Genomic DNA, 14053 nt, shown 5'->3' with positions numbered 1-14053 from the left:
AGAAGCACTGAAGTAATTTATCCACCTCTCCTACTTTGTGTTTGTGTCATACAAGTATATTTGTTACAGCCCAATTAATATACAGATTTGTCATTTTATCTCATGCCGTAGATATAGTGATGTTAGTTTTGTTCTACATTCTTAACTGGAGACCTAGAATACCTCTATGATCATATAGGAAAAATTGACCCCCCCCCCCCCAAATAAATTTGCATGTATCAGATTCTGTTTTAGATAACTTGGTAAGTGAGACGTGTAAAAGTCCACAGGTAAAGTTCAGTTTATATTATGAAGTAGATTTATATTGCTTATGGCTATGATAAGGATGTGAGAATTTAACGGATGATGAGAGCAGCCTGTTCTGTGTTAGATAATTGATTTGTTTAGCCCAGGCATGGGAATTATGTGGGCCGCCAGGTGTTGTAAATGGACTGCTTTCTCGGTCTGCATAACTAGTGCTGTGGGATGCTATGAAATGCAGTCACCACCATGCATGATTCTCACTAGGATCTAGCTGAGTGCTTTCTCAGGCAGTTTCTCAACACCATATGATTTGGGGGAGAGGGTTATAGAAAGTGGTTTTTCAACTGTCCAAAAACTGATGATGAAAATCTTTCTGAATTCTCTTTCTTATTTTCTTCCCATTTAACTACCCCTGTCCTTCTTTCACCCATTTCCTGGTCCCACTCCAATCCAGCAAGTCAGTCCAGTGAGGTGGGCAGTGTTCCAGCAGTCAGCACATCATCATCATTCTCATCTTCATAATCCTCCTCCTCCTCCTCATCATCATTTTATTGCTTACCTGCCTCTCCTCATGACTCAAGAGTTATGGAGCAATTAAAATACATAAACACCACAAATGCACACATTAAAACATATCTCTATAAAAGCTACACACCAAAATGTATCAGTTTCTGCATCATTGAAATTGAGCTAAAAAAAATTGATAGTGAGGCAATGGCCTGCTGATTTTCACTTTCCTTCCTTTGCTCCTTCCTTCCCTTAATTCTCTGTGAGGTGCGTGGAAGCCAGGGATGGATCTCAGTAGAGGACTGTTTCTGCCCAGGGACTCCCTCCTCCTAAGATGTTTTCAAAATTTTTTGAAGATGTCTGGCAGTCGGAAGAAAATGTATTAAAGCATTTGTTGTTGTCTGCGGGAGTGAATAATTTAGCACTATATACCCCTACCTTTTATGCTTTGTATTAAAAAGAAATAAACACGCTTCTTTGTGTGGCACCTTGTTTGTGAAACACCACCCCTTCAATAAGTATGTATTTGTGTGTGTATATACATGTATGCATACATCTTTGTCTCTGTGTAAAAATAGCTGGGAGCTTAACAACCCTATATGGATGTATGAAAATACAGGACAGAAATGTGCTGCTTTGGGAAAAGGATAAAGGTCATTTTATGTTATATTTTAGCTGAGGAACAATTTCTTTGTCTCCCTTCAGGCACCAGTCCCTATTACTGAGATGGAAATCTCTGTCAAACGAGTGAGTAACAAATAGCTTCTTTACGTGACAAATGTGGTGGTAGAGAAAGCATTATGCAAGTGAGCTTAGAAATGCTGACATGGCCATAAATTTGGTAGGCTATGGTGGGAATGTATGAAAGAAGGCCCTGATCAATGATGAAGGAGAGATTCAGCGTTATTAGTCTGATTACAGTCACAAATCTCCACAAGAAAAACGTCTTTGGATCTCAGAAATACACATGTATTTACTAGGAAAGGCCATTGGTATAATAAATGTAATAAACAAACTTGCCAGCATGACATCATGGTTTGAGTGTTGGACTAGGACTTACTCTGGGATACCAGAATTCAAATCTCCACTTAGCTGTGGAAATCCACTGGGTTTGGATCAATCATGCTGTTAGAGAAAGACAATGCCAAACCTCCTCTGAATGAATCTTGCCAAGAAAACACTAAGATAAAGTCAATGTCAGCTTGAGGATGTATAAGAACAACAGATTTGCAAATTATACAAACAACTGATAATGTTCCAACAGTGTCCCAACATAATAAATAGTACACATACATACAATAAAATTAGTTATTCAAACATTCCGATCTAATTGTACGCAAGGTCACCCCATAAAGAATAGAGCATAATCTATGGTGCTTCAAAATGTGATCCCTTTCATTGAATAGCTATTTTATGACCTTCGAAAATCTATTCAAAACAAGCTTATTTTTTATCATCAATTTAGATTTGTTTCTTTCACAGATTGATGTAAATGCTTTAGCAAAATGTGCAAGAAGGCTGCTGGAGTCTTATGCCTAAATTGCAAAACATTATGATTTTGTCTCTGTTGTTATGTTAGAAATCAGCATGATCCACTTAGATGTATTTTAACCCAGTTGGACCAATAAGAGCTGAATCACTCTTCTCTCAGCACTGCTACTCCAAGCAAAACTGAAGCCTCTACCGGTCACATTAATGTTATTGTATGCATGTATATTTAAAATATGGAGGTCCAAGCACAGATTTTCTACCTTGTGCTCTCTGGCCTGCAGAATGTGTGCCTGCAGAATAACAGATGTGACATGTGTGTTGATACCATGTGTTGATAAGTTTAGTAGGGAGTGCATTTCTAGAGGTGGTTCTCCTTTTCTGAATTTGTAATTAATTAACAGGAGCCATCACTGCAAGATGCCGTTGAATATGTGTTAGTTGAGTTCAGGTTGGAATTTATTCAAATGTCATGACCGGATGGGGCAATAAAGTGAAACACTGAAGCATTATCAAATATAGTTCTGGGAGATCCTTGTTTGAGTACAGACTAATCAAGCGGAAATCCATTCATGTTTATCTAACTCAATCCATCTTATTTGCTCTTCTTCACTGCCAATTTTATTATTGTAGTTCAAAAACAAATGGAATTCCTTAACTTCCGTAGTATTTGCTTAGACCTGTAAAAGTGCCCTTGACTTTAATCTTCCTCTAATCTTTAGTTCTCGTAACTAACAGAACTGGCAGGAGGCTTTTTGCACTTTCTTTGTTCTTCACTTTCTCAATTATGCTAAGTCATGTTAAAAGTTGCATTTCCATTTCAAAAAGTAGCACACACTACACTTTATTATCTGAAATACCCCTTTTATTTTATTTACTAAAATTATACCCCACCCTTTATAAGATCTTTGGATACTATACAATCAAATTAGTTTAAGCTTTTTAAAGTTTTAAAAATCAACAAAATTAAGCATTCTAATTAACAATGTAATGATTTACAAGTTGATTTTGATTTTATTCTCTTTCTCAGATAGGAGTTTATTTTTTGCAGAAACAGTGCGGTTCATAAGCTTAGTTCTCACAAACTATACCTAAAGTTTCTAACTATACCTTAAAAAGTCAAAATAATTTCATTTAAATTAAAATACTACAAAACAATGTAAAATTGTGTCCTATGACATATAGAAGAAAGAAAACAACTATTTTTTAAACTTCATTTTTATTTTTAATTATTTTTTATTGAAATTTACAAACGTGAATCAGAAGACGTTTACTTCTTGGGAGGAGAGCAATGACCAATGTTGATAAAATTGTGAAGAGTAGAGACATCACACTAGCAACGAAGGTCTGTATAGTTAAAGCAATGGTATTCCTCGTAGTAACCTATGAATGCAAGAGCTGGACCATAAGGAAGCCTGAGCGAAGGAAGATAGATGCTTTTGAACTGCTGTGTTGGAGGAAAATTTTAAGAGTTCCTTGGACCGCGAGAAGATCAAACCAGTTCATACTCCAGGAAATAATGCCTGGTTGCTCACGGGAGAGAAAGATATTAGAGGCAAAGGATATTTGTCCACACAATGAGAAGACAGGAAAGATAATGATGCTGGGCAAAATGGAAGGAAAATGGAAGAGGGGCAGATCAAGGGCAAGATGGATGGATGGTATCCTTGAAGTGACTGGCTTGACCTTGAAGGAGCTGGGAGTGGTGATGGCTGACAGGAAGCTCTGGCATGGGCTGTTCCGTGTGGTCACTAAGAGTCGGAAGCGACTGCAAGAATAAGCAACAACAAACATGATAAATACATACAGTACACATAACACACATTACATCCACACTACAACATGCAAGACATCCCTCTTGCCCACATCCTACACAATGTTAACCCTTATCTCACACACCTGTGCACTCCTCACCTTGAATTCTATTCTTAGTCACTGTGGTGCCTGTAACATTATTTATTTACCTTTCTATTGTGTTTGCCCATAAATATGTCTGTTGAAATCTTTGTTTAACTTTATTTTAAAATGTTAAAACTAGAGAGAGAGAAGGAGGAGTGAGGGAGAGAGTAGCATGGAATCTTTGGGCACCCAAAGATTGTAATAGAAATCTAAGTTTTAACTTGGCCCTGGAACAACAATGTACTAGTCGCAGTTATTATTTACTGGGCCAGCAGTAAATTTGAAATATGTTGAGATTTGTTGAAAGAGCAGCTATCATAGTGAAAGTCATTGAGACCCAAGTTTCTGTCAAGGACTATTGAGGAGTTTCTGTTGGAAACTAAAAAGTACAAAATGTTACTGTAATCCAAAGGAGTGGTTCTACCCATTGAACTCCTTCAGTCAGTATAATTAGGAGGTGATTTCCTTCTGCTCCTTCCTGACCTCTTCCCAAACTGCACCTTCAAACCTTGTTCTAGGTAACCACATGGAGTCAGTTCTGGGGAGGCTTGATGGAGGGCTGTTGAGGGGTTGGCAGGGAAAAAAGTTCTATTGCACTGATTGTCAAATTCAAGCTGAGTGCTGATTTTCTGGAAGCCTCTGTCAAAGGCCCCTCCTCCACTGCCATATAAAATTCAGATTATCTGCTTTGAACTGGATTATATGGCACTGCAGACTCATATAATCCAGTTCAAAACAGATAATGTGGATTATATGCTTTGATATTCTGGAATATATGGCAATGTGGAAGGAGTCAAAGGCTCCTTTCCTTGAGTAAAGCTACAAAAATGTTTTCTAGCTACTGAGGACTCTTAATCAGACTTACTCTCTATTCTTGTTTACACAGCAAATGCTTTATGTGGGTTCTCGGGTGGGAGTGGCCCAAGTGAAACTGCATCACTGTGAAACATATGGGACAGCTTGTGCAGAGTGTTGCTTGGCGAGGGACCCCTACTGTGCCTGGGATGGCCTCACTTGTACCAGGTACCAGGCATCAGGCAAGCGTCGCTTCCGCCGACAGGACATCCGGAATGGGAACCCCATGCACCAGTGCCTGGATCAAAACTTGACAGGTAAGAGGAAACATGAAAACAATTGCTTGGTTGGGTTTTTGGATTCCTGTTTTGGGACTCTAACCTGCCAGTGTGCAATTCTAGGAATTGCGGTCCAGGAAAAGTAAAATTTCCAACCTTTGTTGTAACAGACATGGACTGTGGAAGAAAAGGGGGAAGCTATGAGCGTCTTTGGAGGAATCTGTTATATATCATACTCAAGGCTATTGAAAACATTGAGGGGGAGGGGTAAAATTATAACTTTTTGGTTACTTACACTTGACTGAAACTTCTGTTGCATTGTTAGAGATGTGTCACACTAGAGCTTCCATTTATGTGGAGCGATATTATTAAGTTATCCTCAAGTGGCATTGCTTTGGACAACATCCATTTTGTGGTCCAAACCTGAAAAGAGGACAGCATACTCATCCCCGTTACAAAGGAATATAGAGAAGAGGCCTCCTCATCTACTAGCCTCTTGAATAACCAGGGTTGGAATTTTACTTTTTTAAATGGAGTCCCTTTTTGGGGGAAGTTAAACAAATCTGTTTGTGGCAAAGAACCATCAAATAAATCCCTGGCTGAACAAAGATTTAAATCAGGCTCTGTTCAGCAACAATCCTGGACTAGAATTCATCATAGGAGAATAGATGGCTTTTGTTGGCTCATATGGGCACTCTCGTATTTCCACAGTGGATGACTTTGACAGTGCAGAGGAGAAGGTGGTGTATGGGACCGAGCACAACAGTACCTTCTTGGAGTGCATCCCCAAGTCGCCCCAGGCTGCAGTGCAGTGGTTTGTACACAGGTCTCCTGAGGAGCTAAGAGATGAGGTGAGGCAGGCTCCTTTCTCCACATTTTCCATTCTTTTGCTTCGTAATCAATCAAGATTTTTTTTAAAACAAAAACTTCTTTCTTCAAATGCATACAGATAAGTAGTCATCATGACAAGTATTTTCATCCTTATTGAGGTACCTGTGTTTAACAGCTGTGGATTCTACAACTTAAATCATTTATGCTACAAGGAGGAGAATATTACTTGCTAAACTTTAACATATTAGGTGCTGATTAAATTTATAGAATGCCTGTCTGCAAAAAAAGTGCCAATGTAGTGGCTGTATGTTTTGCCTTCAAGCTTCTTCTAATCCTGATTCCTCTACATCTGTCACTTATCCAGTGATACTTAGAGACTAATTATTAGGAAATATAGAAACTGGAATCTAAAAAATTCTGAACCCTGTCATGTAGATATTTGAATTAAATGACATGCAATTAGCTCAGTTGCTTAGCAGGGTGATTTCCACATCTTTTCATTTTTGTTTTGATTGCATAGAAGGAAGGCATTTTCCTCAGGCATATATATACACCAAACTTTCAGTTTGTAGGAGACTGTGTTACACCACCAAAATCAGGAATTTTGAAATACAAAGAAATATACAGTGGGTAAAATCCAGTGATGCTTGGTACATAAATAGTTTAAATACTACACAATTAAGTGTTGGGGAATCTGAGCTTTTAGGCTCAAAATAACTCTCAGTTGGGGTAATTCCACCATAAATATAGCAGAATATCAGAAGTAAACCATAACCAGCAGAAACTTACATGTGATGATCTGGGATAAGTTTCTATTCCTTTAGGATGGCTTAGGATTGCAGAGTCAGAACTTTAGGTTCAGAAATATTTATTGAAGTAAAAGAAATACATTCTTGACAGAAAAGGTCTTGGACCTAACTAGTTTACTAAATCTCATCTTCTAAAGAGGTAAAAGAGTTAAAAGTCCACGCAGCCACATTTTGCCTAGAGAGAGGCAAAATTTGCATCCTCGTAAGTAGAAAGAAAAGCAGAAGAGACTGGAAAATGGTGGAGACCGCATGGTCAACTCTAGGGCAATAAAAATACCTTTGAAAAGGAAGTTCTCTTGCAGAATTCCATTGCTACATCATCAAAGGGGAAGAGACATTGGGAGGAAGAGTAAAGACAAAGCCCTTTTTGGAAACATGCATCAGAATGTGGGTGGGGAGGAATCCCTCACTCTAATCTGATCTTTAGTCTAGCTACTCATTGAAGTCTGGAAACTTGACAAGACAAGAGGTTTGTGCAGTCCAGGGATGAAACTCAATATTAAGAGCTATTTTGTATGTTATACAGGACAGGATAAAACATTGCTGTATAACTTCAGAGCGCATATATTACTGAATGCACATCCATTTAAAAAAGAAGAATCAGAACTCTTTGTGCAGGTAAAGGAGCCTAACAGGAAGGAGATTGGGTCAAACCTTCCACTCTGATCTGTAGGTAAATGTTTTTAACATGATGGGAACCTTCAGGAATATTCCTCACCCATGACAGTGACAAGTAATATATTGAATGTTGTAATCACAACCTTATAAGATAAATGCTTGGCAGCACAAAGACAGGTTAGGTAAGGCATGGACAAACTTTGGCCTTCCAGGTGCTTTGGACTTCAATTCCCAGAATTCCTAACAGCCTACCAGCTGTTAGGAATTCTGGAAGTTGAAATCCAAAACACCTGGAGGACTGAAGTTTGCCTATGCCTTACCTAGCCTGTCTTTGCTGGCACCCATGGTTCTCCACAATACATAACCAGGTGTAGTCTACCTTTGTGCTGCCAAGCATGGACTAGATTTTGTGAATTGACAAAAGTGACTCCCTATTTTCAGATCCTGCTGGACTCCTTAGCTTCCTCCACTTTTTATTTTCTTTTGGCAACAACCTCATATATTAGACACACACTGTCCCCATTAGCTTCTTTCTTCTCTTGCCTCTTTTTATTTGATTTCTTAGTCTTGCTTGCTCTGCTTGAAATTCTTGAATTGAACTGAAAATAGAGAAACCTTTGCTCCTACTGTGTGAGGTCTCACCCCTTCTTTTCCCATAGTTGGAAGGACAGGGCAATTCCCAGGAAGCTTGGCTGAGAAGGAAGTGTTAATACAGTCTAAGGTTTGGAGGAATTCCCTAGAGTGAAAGCGATATAGAAGGCAGGCCTGACCAGTAAACACAGCTGGTAGATTCCTGTCAGTTGCTAGTGAGGACAGCAATGGTGTCATAAAGGGATCGGAGTGGTGTCAGGCCTTTCCATTGCCCCATTCCCTCTCCCTGCCCGAGCCCTTCATAGTTTTTTGAAAAGACCACACAGAGCAATGGAATTTGCTTATTCAGTATATAAAGCTAATAAATACAAGTCACTCATCAACAAGAAAAAAGACAGAATAAGTCCAGGGGATTCTCATGTATCTTCATCCTTCTCCACCCCACATCTTATATGTTCAGTGCAAAAGCTTTCCTTTTTGGAATTGAAGTTTGTGTCAGACAGATGCCTTGACTAGAGTGGATTTTTCCAGGTGAAAAGATATCAATAGAGGAACAAAAGTTTCCTTCAAGATAGAGCCTGTCAGAAATATTCCTTTGTGCAAAGTTAAACAAAACAAAAAAGAAAGCTTTTTGGGTGGCCCTTTTCGGGTGAAGCAACTAGTTCAAGCAAATACTGCTTTCCTGGAAAGAGTCTTTCTGAGCAGTGGAACATATTGAATTGGGAAGCAAGTAGTAGCTGACTATCAAGAGAAGGGGAGGTCTAGATCCACTTCTCCTGATAGTGATGATGGGGAGTTTTGAATAAAAGTAATTGATTTAGTGTCAGAAAATTCTGGGCCTCCAGTTACACAAGCCAATAAAAACTACACATGATAGAGAAAAAATAAAAAACAGATCTGAATTCAGTGCAAAAAGCTCTATAAGAATGACCTAAATTTACATTTGATAAAAAATACTTGTTGGCTTGGTTCTTAACCTGTGGGTCCTCAGGTATTTTGGCCAACAACTCGTAGAAATCACAATTAGTTTACCAGCTGTTAGAATTTCTAGGAGTTGAAGGCCAAAACATCTGGGGAACCACTGTGTTACACGAATATGATGTGAAATGTGCAGACTTTACAGTAGTCTGCTGTAATGTACCATTCGTCATATTTTTAAAAATTGATGTGATGGGAAAAAATAAAGACATATTTAAAATCAGCATTGAAATTGATTTAAACTTCTGATTTCTGATTATTTATGATTATTACAAAAAGTTTAATTTTGTTGGCTTGTGTAATGGTCCCAGTAATTCAGTTGTATGAATGAGGACAGTTGCAGGATGAGGCCTTCAGGCTTTTTTGTCTAGCTCAGGGGAGCAGAGGTTGGGGGGGGGGGGGGCATTTAAAAGATATGAAGATACATTATCCTGAAATCACTAGAGGCAGGAAATGACATTGTGCAGATTCCAGGGACTTTATTTTTCAGGACTTAGCTCATTCTCTAGAAATTCTTCATTCTTTATAGTTTTTTTGTAATGTCTCCAGTATCTATCAATGAATGTATATTCAATTTTAAAAAAAAAGGCTGTATCAGAAAATCATGAAATGACCTGCAAAAATTATGCCAAAAAAGCAACAATTTTGCTTTATTTATTCTGTCATCTCTAGCTTTGGAGAAGACAGAGAGGATGGCAAGGATGCCTTCATGATCTCTGGAAATTCTGTATCCTGGCATGGGAGTGTTGCAGCATGTGGATAGCAACCCTTATAGTTGGTATAAAAAAAAACCACTTGGAAGGAGTGAGCATAATATGCCTACCACTGCTGCACATTGTCAGACGAATGGACACCTGTGCCATCTCTGAATATTTGTCAAGCAATATTTACATCTGTTCAAGCTTAGCTTCCCTCCTATTCACAATGTATGAATCATTTCTAGCGTGCTGTTTTTTTTCTTCACTCAGTACCATAAAGGATACCTCTGTGGCAATATTTGCAGCTCTGTTGCATTATCATCATTGATTTATACAGTGCCATCAATGTACATGGCACTTTGCACGAAGAGTTTACAGTTGTTAATTTGATAGTTCCCAGCCTTCATGCTTACAGTGTAAGAACGCAGGACATACAAGGAAAAGGTGATGGCAATGGTAAGGGGATTAATATGCTGCCTGACAAATTGCAATCTGTTCCCTCACTGTATTATATGTGTGTGTGTGAAGCCTTGAAAAAACCCTGGTGCATTATTATCTGGTATCATAGATCTTCCTAGTTTATTTTCCTATAACCTCTCTTTTTTCAGGTGAAAACAGATGACCGGATCATCAAGACAGAACAAGGACTGCTGTTCCGGAAGCTTTTCCGTCAGGATGCTGGCACGTATTACTGCAGGGCACAGGAACATGGCTTCACTCAGACCATCACCAAAATCATGTTGGAAGTTATTGAGAGTGAGCAACTGGAACAGGTTTTCCAGAGGGAGCAAGAGGAGGAGCTGCCGCGCCCACCCTGCCGGGGTCTGGATCCCCGCCAGCTCCATGGGCAGAAGATGTGGTTCAAGGACATCATGCACCTTATTGGCTATGCCAACTTGCAGAGAGTGGAGGAGTACTGCGAGAGGGTGTGGTGTGGGGATCGCCAACTGCGGCACAAAGGCCGCCCCCTCAAGAGCAAAAACATGCTGGATGGTGGCAAAAAAGGCCGAGGCAAGCAGCACACAGAGAGGAACCGGGTGCCAAGACAAGCAGTAGCCACATAAGATGAGTTGGTAGCAGACACTTGGCCAGAGGAGAACATGAAAGGAGGGGGGCCATTGTGGACCAACCTTCCTCTTCCTGAATAAAAACCAACCTCTCTAGGAACTGTCCTTGTGATGGGGTTTGTCCTGGTGAAAGGGACCATCTTGCTGATCAACTGAGCCTGGAATTTCTTCTTGCTGGAAGTGTCCCCCTTTCTTCTGCCACTAAGCATTGGAAGCAAGGATTCAGGAAATACCAGATCATAACATTCCAACCCTATTCTGATACTTTGGAGGATGGCAGGTGTGCAGCCATTCAAGCTTAGATTGGGACAAAGACATGATCATTTAGAAACCCTGCCTCTCTCTGAAACAAGGATGAGCAGTTAGTCTCACCAACCTATGTTTGCCCTGCCTGTGCTGATATTTATTTCCTGGTGGATAAAACCAGTTATACTGACAGGCCATCATGTCTTTAAAGATGTCGCCCATCAGCTACTTTTCATTTAACCCTGCCAGCCATCCTCTATACTCAGGTCACTCCAAATCAGAAATTTTGGCTATGGACCTGGAGAATGGGAATAGTATTGGGTCGTGAAACATTGGAGTAGCCTTGTTGGTGAAACTTCTCATTTCCCAATCGGGTTGTATGTATCAGAGATGCCCCATAGAAGTATGATGTATAGTATGACTGAAGCACCTGATGTAAAAAAGGAGCTCTGTGTGCCTGGTTGAAATGCAAAGGGAGCCTACCAGCCGCAGGAATGGAAGAACCACTCACATTTTCCATCAAATCTTTCATGGCAATTGTGAGAGGCTGCTGCAGCTGCAAACTGGCGGGCACATCCAAGCAGTGCTCTTGTGAGGGGGACAAGTGACTGCAATGTCAACCTTGGATGCAGCAGGTGTATGCAGCATGTATTTCCATCTTTGAAGTGAATACACCTAATTCAAAAAGACTTCTACTATACTGCATGTAGTTAGAAGGTTAATGGATTTGAACAGTGGACCATGGATGCAGCTTTGGTACTGACCAGACTAATATGACTGGTGGATTCCAAGGAACTGGATTGTCCCAAGTTGATACTGGTCAGCAGGCAGAAAGCAATCAAAACTCTTAAAGTGTTTGGACATGTAAGGCTTAAAGTGGCCAGCTGTGTTTGTAAAGTGACTGTAAAGTTTGTAAGGTGATTGTAAAGCCTACCACCAGAATGGTTATTTGAAAAATGATCCTCTCTCCTGCTTTCTCTTTCAGTTGAACAGCAGTCGGGTGTTAACATAAACATTGGCTGACAGACAGTGTGCCTTTCAGTTGCAAATTGGAATGAGGATGGGGTTTACTGGGGGAAGTCAAGTGAATGGCAAGAATGGAGCTAACCTCTCCTTTCCCTTCACCCCTTTCTATCGCAAAACACTCCCCCCAATATGAAAACAGAGAAGAAACCACCACTTGTACATCACTTCATGATATCATTAGATATGGGATGTGGTATAGAAATGGATTAAATTGTAATAGTAATTTGCACTTGGCAGCAGGGTAATATAACTTCAATCCTCAGCCATGTGTATATGAATTTCCTATGCTTTGCATGCAATAGACTTAACAATATACAGAATTCTCCCAGCCTGTATCTTTCAAGCATTCCTTGCACCATTTCTGTGACCCGATGTCAGAACCCCAGAAGGGTGTTTACCTTAAGTAAGCTCTGTCTTTCATTCCTGAGTCTCTGGGGCTGTGCCGATCCCTAAGAAGAAATTGATTTAAACACAAGCAGCTGAATGAAAGCCTTCAGTTTATTCAACAATAAATCAAACCCTTATGAAGCACGTAGAGGCCTGGGGGTAACTTTTTCCTTTCTTGTTTTGAAGGATTTGGGGTTGATCCACACTGTGAGTGGTCTTATAGCAAGCTGCGCCTTAGACTGAGGTTTTTGTTTATTGGTTTACCCGAAACTTCATTCAAAAATGTCACTATGGAACTAAAAGCTGCTTCTTTTCTACAAACATCTACTAAACAGCAACAAAGTGTCTTCAAGGCTAACAAGTTTTATTTGGCAAATGTTTTCATGGAGAGAAACCCACTTCACTATTTATTTATTTATTTATTTATTTACAGTATTTATATTCCGCCCTTTTCCCCCTGCAACGGACTCAGGGCGGATTACAATGTAAACATTCCATGCCATAGACACACAACATATATAGACAGACACACAGAGGCTATTTAACATTCTAGCTTTCATGAGTGTGTACTGGCCACCAGGGGAGCTGTCGCTTCACCATCCATTCGTGACAATGATGGAGTACTTCCTCATTCTTTTTGTATGGTTGCTGGAGATTTTTATGGCATTGTAAATTTGTTCAGTTAGCCTCCCCGCATAAGCAGTACCTAAATTTCCTACTTGACAGATGCAACTGTCTTTCGGGCTGCAAAGGTTGACAGCAAGCTACACAATGGTTGGAAGTTCACTCTAATGCGGTGCATCAGAAGAAGTGAGTTCAAGTCCACAGTCGTGTCTGCCAAACAAAATGTTAATTTTTAAGGTCCCACTGCACTCTGTGCTGTCGATTTTGGTGAGACAGTTTCCCTCATCTTACACATTTTTAATGATTTGTATGTGTTCATAGGGTCACTATGATTTTGTAAAATGAGTAGAAAATGTGGATGTAAGAAATAAGATGTCCTCTAGGCCATTGTTTCTGTCTGATTTTATCTCTAATATGTAATGGGCTGACACCATATTTGTGCCTAGTGATCACAAAAGTTTTTTCCTTTTTGGGAAATTTCCAGGGACTGGCAGCCAGTGGATCAGAAGACTCTCACCACCACCTTGAGTAATACTACTCCATGACACATTTCTCAACAAAGAACTATTTACATTCCACAAGGACCATCCAATTCAACTCCCGGTCATGCAGGAACACACACAGCACTCCTGACAAATGCCCATCCATCCAGTCTCTGCTTAAAAATCTCCAGAGAATCTCTGTCACACTCCAGGACAGCACATTTCATTATCGAACAATTCTTCCCATCAGAGGAAGGTTTTCCTGTCATTTTAATTGTTGCTCTGTGTCTGAAAGTGCATCTACATTGCAGAATTAATGCAGTAATTAATGGTCCAATGCTATGGAAACTTGGAATGTGTAGTTTGATGGGGCACCAGGCCTCTTTGGCAAAGTATGCTAAAGACTTTGCTAAAGTCCCATGGTTCCATGACATTGAGCCATGGCAATTCAAGGCATGTCAAACTACATTAATTCTACAGTGTAGA

The 14053-nt window shown here is 39.9% G+C and overlaps 1 protein-coding gene across 1 annotated transcript in view; it reads left to right on the top strand.

The window, feature by feature from the left end:
- The window catches only part of SEMA3G (semaphorin 3G), an 86370-nt gene extending 73765 nt beyond the window's left edge, over positions 1-12605 (top strand). Inside the window, exons 13-16 of the mRNA XM_060765843.2 lie at positions 1456-1497; positions 5024-5249; positions 5922-6061; positions 10344-12605. Coding sequence (XP_060621826.2) covers positions 1456-1497; positions 5024-5249; positions 5922-6061; positions 10344-10799 — 864 coding nt within the window. The 3' untranslated portion in view covers positions 10800-12605. The remainder of the gene's footprint in view (positions 1-1455; positions 1498-5023; positions 5250-5921; positions 6062-10343) is intronic.
- The last annotated feature ends 1448 nt before the right edge of the window (positions 12606-14053 follow it).

Source organism: Anolis sagrei, chromosome 2 (assembly GCF_037176765.1).
Source record: "Anolis sagrei isolate rAnoSag1 chromosome 2, rAnoSag1.mat, whole genome shotgun sequence".
Taxonomy (NCBI): domain Eukaryota; kingdom Metazoa; phylum Chordata; class Lepidosauria; order Squamata; family Dactyloidae; genus Anolis; species Anolis sagrei.
The sequence above is the reverse complement of the archived record's forward strand: the minus strand, read 5'-3'. Positions and strand labels throughout refer to the sequence as shown.